The following is a 6236-nucleotide window of genomic DNA, read 5'->3' as shown; positions in this document are numbered from 1 at the left end:
AAACAAAAAAAAAAAAAAAAAAAAAAGAAAGAGCAAAGACTCAAATTGGTGGGCTTGCTAGCTAAGAGCCCAATTTACATGATGAGGTCCACAAACCCTAGCCTTTCCTTTCACCCACAATGTAAATAGCTCCGGGACAGAATGCCTCGATCGGTTGCCTCTTCATCTCCCCCCTCTACAGCGTTTCTCCAACGTCATTCTACAGTCTTCAGATTCCGCCGGCGGAGCGATATCATGGGAGGTTTTATCTTCTTCATTACGTATTTTCATATATCCTGACCTCCTTTGTTTCGTGAAATTTATTTGTTTAGATTGATCTGCTTTAGAAGCTGATGTTGATGACTCCGAAATGATAGCTTTTGGCTTTTGTATGAAAATGCTTGCAAATTCATCCCTTATCTGTTGACTCTTTACGCATTTTGTCGCTTGAATTACTTTGCATTTTCGTGGTGGATTTTGTTTGACTTGACAAGTACAAATAATTGATTTGGTATATTATTTTGCATTATAGACTCGTTTTTTGTCCATAAAGTATGGAAAAGCTTTGTTGTTGTTGTTGTTGTTGTTGTTGTTGTTGCTGCTGCATTTGAAGTGAAAATGGAAATGATGGCAAAATGTAAAAGGTCTGAGCAGGGAGAAATGGTGGTGGTAATGAGATGAAGTAGAGGGTCCCTGTCCTTGCTTAAGTTGATGCATTGTGACCTTCGCAACCTCTTCTACAGCAAACTCACCATGCTTAATTGCTTAAGCGTGGTGGTGATGGGTCGTGAGAAAAAGGCGTGGATTGCTTTCTAGCATTGAATGTCAATCTAGACTTCGCCCAACATTTGGCCACCATTATTCCCTTGCACTGATCAAACCTTGTTGCTGATCCACATATAACCTCTTTGTATGTGAGGAGAAAACATATGTTTTTCATCCTTCATTATACACTCTTTCATGTTAGACTCATTTCAGAGTTTTTAAAATTGCAATTTTATGTTTTTCCATGAAAACTTGACAGGCCAGCATAGAATTGGACCAGTTTCTTTGGTTGATTAAAGGTGGTGGTGTTTTCTTTTTAAAATGCTTATGTACTCGACTGAAGTTGAAACTATGTTACCTTGAACTTCCCCTTGTTAGAGCACACACAACTGAATTTGGAAATGCTAAATACTACTCTGTTGTCTTGCTTATCTGGATATCTAGATTTCTTTGTAGGGTATGCTTCTTCCATTTTTGGGCATTGAGAAGTAATTTCTATTGCAGACTTGAAGCCCATTTCAGTTAGGTAGTTTTGTTCTATGAGGTCCTTAGTGTGATGCTCTTCTCTGCAGGGCCAAACACTAACAAGAGAAATATGCTTTTAAAACTTGATAAGAAGTGAAAATGCGTGTTCAAGAAGTTTTATGTTTTTTTCAGAAAAACCATGTTCTGATCAGCTCCAGCTGGGCTGCACAAGCACTACCAGTTTTTCAGTAAACTTCCATTGAATGTATTAGAAAAAGCATGAGGTGGTGCTGCAGGACAATTCATGTCAACATGATCAAACCAAGAAGAACTTCATAACCGGTTTGTCCTGCACTTTTTGCTTCTGCATAAAGCCTAATGGTTTTGGGGGTGCAAAGAAGCAATGCAATTGCAGGGTTTCGGCTGCTGATCCATTATATTTTATAGATGGGCTAAATGGATTTCTTAATCTGTTTTTGGGCTGCTTAGTAATGTAAAAATGACTTTTATTGGGTTGTGATTTCACTTGAAAAATGCCAGACTTCATTTAACCCAAAATGGGTTTTGTTTTTATCTGATAACATATTTGTTTAAATAATTTTTTACACTTATTCAAAGGCTTATTGTTTAATTATATATAATAATATCTAAAATATAAATATGTATCTTAATGACTTAATATTAATTCATTTTGTTTTATGTCCATAATATGTGTTCTGTAAGTTCATAAAATCATGGCTAAAAGTACATAAACTACACACTACAGTTGCATCATATGCTATTACATTCACTTCGTTTTATCTCCATAACATATGTTCTTTAAGTTATATGTTCTTAATATAACATGTAACTTAAGTTACATAAATACTAAAACTACATAATAAACTACACACTATAGATGCATCATGAGCCTTAAGTTACATAAATACTAAACTACAGGTTGCTAATACTACGTATCGTTTAAGAAAAACAATTGTAATGGTAAGTTAAAGTAACCTAAATTTATGTTAAATTTGTAGATATTAGTTCAAATTTTGTTATTAACACAAAATTTAGCAAAGTTATGAAGATTCACCTCTATCCTTGTATTTTTTTTTTCACTGATAACTATTATACTCAAATTCAGCCAGCAAGTTGTTGATATTCTTCAATAGAAGAGATTTAGTTTGTGATTTTGTGAATTTATGATTGTTTGAGATGCAGAGAAATTCTATGAAAAAATACGAATGACTTGAAGAACAAGACAATTATACACTCTCTAAAGAAACGGCATCATTAACGTGGTTATTAACTATGCTACCTTAAAATTGTGCCACTAACGTGGTTATTAACCGTGCTACTTTGAAACTGTGTTGTTTTGGACAAGTGGACCCTACTGCCACCATATAAGCATTGGCAAGTTTTAAGTTGATATTATTGACCTAATTCATGAGCTGATAAATTGATTCTATTGGATATGATCTAATAAAACATGAATAACAACCCAAATACTTTGATAGTTTAATTGAGACTTAAGACTTAAGAGATTGAGTTAATTTCAAACTTAGCATTTATTATGGTAATATTTTCAATTTAGTTTTTAACTAATAATTTGATTACATTTTGTCCTTAATTTTAAGAATACTGTTTTTTTTTCTGCCTCATAATGTTCACATTCTGACATGTCAATAAATTTTTTTATTGGTTACTATAAATTGGTTGATTCAACCGCAGGTTTAAAAAAAAAAACTTATTAATCAAAAGCGCTTGTACAACAAATGATTCTATTACAAGGTGCTTAGCTTATGATTATTATTATTATTAAACATTATTACAAGTCTATACTCAATACAATATTATCTGCTTCCGTTAAAAAGAAAAAGAAAAAACAAATTAAAGAATATAGAACCTTAAAGTTTTGTTGGTTTCGTATGTCCTATCTTTCTTCAGATTAATGTTCTGTCCCGGAGAGAGTTAACGGTCAATAACATAATGCCCCCTAAATATTATACCCACCCCCCTATACACCTCTAATTTCCAAAACAGCCCTTAAAACTCTGCTAATTCCGAAATTTCCCCAGCTCTCACGAAAAGATTATACCAAAAGTCCCTGTCATCCTCCACCATATTCATATTCATATCTCCCCCACTTTGTTCCATAAAGTTTTCCAGGCTGGAAACTGGGGACCCAAAACTTGGCACGTCTGTCCAAAAGCTCTCATCAATTTCCACGAACCCTTCCGCTGAATCAGCGTTTTCCAGCTTAATCATTGCCGGATGTTCCGTTATTGTGTCAGTCATGGCCGAGGAATCTGTCGCCGACGACGACGATGACATGTCGTCGCTGGAGGTTTGGTGGGGCGAGGTGGGGCCCGTAGCATGTTGAATAATGTTGGAATGTTTTTCTGACGTGGCAGTAGTGGTTTTTGGGTGCTTAATGGGCTTCATGGGGGGCTCGTAATTTGAGAGCCTCTTCTTCAAGTGGGTATGCCACACGTTCTTGATTTCATTGTCTGTACGACCTGGTAATCTTGCAGCAATTGCTGACCATCTGCAATAAATACACAAATTAATGTAATAATTAGCATAACATAATGACTTTTAATTAGTCCTTGGATGAAAGTGGGTGTTGTATGTATACAAAAGAAGGCGCATTGGAATAACTAGCTAGCCAAGCTGATCAGGCGGTTGGTCTTTTTTATTTGAGTCATGGATCAACGATTATGAAAAACTGGTTTACTTCCTTGTATTTCTTTGACAGTTAGTGTTATAAGGCGAGATTTATCCAGATGATAAAAAAGAAGGAAGGCATTGATGAGAAGTTGAACTGACCTATTGCCAAGCGTTTCATGCAAGTGGATAATTGCGTCTTCTTCTTCCTTGGTGAAATTTCCCCTCTTTATTTCCGGGCTAAGGTAATTTATCCATCTGAGCCTGCAACTCTTGCCGCATCTCAACAATCCTAAACCAAATTAAAGAAGACAAGTTAATAACACCCAAAAGAACACTACAATAAGTGATTAAACTACAACATATATCTTAATTTAACCACATTTAATTTTTTTTGGTGATGAATAAATTAAAAAGCATATATAATATATACCAGCTTGTTTGGGAAGAGCTCGCCAATTGGCATGGCCATTTCTCTGAATGTAAGAGATCAAAATCTGGTCTTCTTCTGGGCTCCATGGCCCTTTCTTCACACCAATCTTATCGCAGCAAGGAGCTCTCACCATCTTAAATAATTAGCTAGCTCTTTGTATATATATGTCTGCAACTCTTTCTGAGTTTGATTTGCTTTAGTTATCTGGGCTCTTTGCTGGTCAGAAAATGGGGAGAGATTTGGCGATGGAGAAAAAGGGAGATGTATGGGGTATTTATCCTGATGACGAATACTCCACGTTTTAAAGGCGTTGCGTTGTTGGATCCCACACCTCGGTTCTCCATGCCCGGCCTGGCTCGCAATTTCCAGGAAATCGGATATTATTATATTACATAATATAAAAATGTTGTTTCTCAATACGGAATGGAAATTAAATATACAAGTATTTTTTTTTTATAAATACAGGTCAGGTACGTACACGGTTGTGTTGAAGGGTCCAATACTATATGGGGATAGATATAAGTATTATTTTTATATTGGTATTTGCATATTACGGAATTAGATTAATTTAGTTAATATTTATTAGGAACAATTCTCTCAAGGGCAATAGGTAAATATTATTGATTGAAATATTAAATTTATTGATAATAATAGCTAGGTGTGAAGAATTTTGTCAAAATTTTATTTTCATGAATTGGTCGAGAATAGTATTATTGAGGACAATAGAAGGTGGATGGAGAGAGACTTGGTTGTGAAGGTTATGTATGTCCATCCAAAGAAAAAATTGAGAAAAGGTTATATATATATATATATTACAGTTCAGGTGCGATCGCGTCTTAACTTGCTGTCAATGTGGCCGCACCACTAGGTATACAAATATACACCACACAATGCTAGAAAATGAACACAAATATGCATCATTAGGTACGCATCACAAAACAAAAACCACTATGTATGTAAATATACATCACATAGTGTTCGGAAATGCACAATTAGGGACATGAGAGTTATGGTGCATTATTTTGGGCGTGTTGTGTGTTTTTTTGTGTATTTGTGCATTTTTTGTTGTGCATTTTTCTAACACTAGTGGTATATTTTGTTAACATTAGCGGTGTATATTTCAAAATGACCGCACCGATCGCACAGGAAGGCGATATACACACACACACACACATACTTTTAGTGCAGTCACGCCTTAGCGTGCGGTCAGTGCAAACACATTAATAGTTATGTAAACATGCACCAATAATGTTAGGAAACGCACAACAAAAAAATGCAGATACGCAACATCACAAAACGCACCATTAGATACGCATAAAAACACCACACAGTGTTCAGAAACACACTATTAGCAGTGAGGAGGTATGATGCATTTTGAGTGTGTGGTGTGTTTTGTGGCGCATTTGTGCATTTCATTGTTGTGCGTTTTCTAACACTATTGGTGTATTTTTATATACTATTGGTGTATCCGTACTTATATATATATATATATATATATATATATATATATATATATATATATATATAAATTGTTTAGTAACATTAAATTTAGCATTAACAAATAGACTTTATACATTTAGAAATTGGATTAAAAGTAATATTATTATTAAGAAAATATTAGAGAAAATTAGTGAAGTAACTCTAATAATTTGACCAATAAATAATAAATAAGATAGAAAAATAATAATTATTACTCCGTAAATATATTGTAATTCATTATTTACTAATTGTATGGAGCAAAATTTGTGAACTCATTATATTTTAGACAATAAATTCATTACAAACACAACAAGAAAAACAAAGACAGATGAAAGACTTACATAACTTGAACGAAACAAACACAAATTCACCCAACGAAATCACCTAACACTAAAAATATACTCTATCAAGAATATAATATATATATATATAAATACGTAATTCAACTATCATCTTAATTTTTTAA

At 34.0% G+C, this 6236-nt stretch overlaps 1 protein-coding gene and 1 long non-coding RNA gene across 2 annotated transcripts; one reads left to right on the top strand and one right to left on the bottom strand.

Annotated features, from left to right (window-relative positions):
- Positions 1-103: 103 nt before the first annotated feature.
- Positions 104-1820, top strand: LOC116015226. The gene is made up of 2 exons (XR_004097582.1): positions 104-889; positions 1004-1820. It is a non-coding gene; the product is annotated as an uncharacterized LOC116015226 (long non-coding RNA).
- A 1135-nt stretch (positions 1821-2955) lies between these two features.
- LOC116015375 (transcription factor MYB30-like) lies at positions 2956-4586 on the bottom strand. Its single transcript, XM_031255417.1, has 3 exons — positions 4292-4586; positions 4021-4150; positions 2956-3739 (listed from the first exon to the last, which is right to left on the bottom strand). The coding sequence occupies exons 1-3, from the start codon at positions 4422-4424 to the stop codon at positions 3238-3240; spliced, it is 765 nt and encodes a 254-aa protein (XP_031111277.1). The 5' UTR covers positions 4425-4586; the 3' UTR covers positions 2956-3237.
- Positions 4587-6236: the final 1650 nt, after the last annotated feature.

This window comes from Ipomoea triloba, chromosome 4 (assembly GCF_003576645.1).
Source record: "Ipomoea triloba cultivar NCNSP0323 chromosome 4, ASM357664v1".
Classification (NCBI taxonomy): Eukaryota; Viridiplantae; Streptophyta; class Magnoliopsida; order Solanales; family Convolvulaceae; genus Ipomoea; species Ipomoea triloba.
This window is presented reverse-complemented; position numbering and strand designations above follow the sequence as displayed.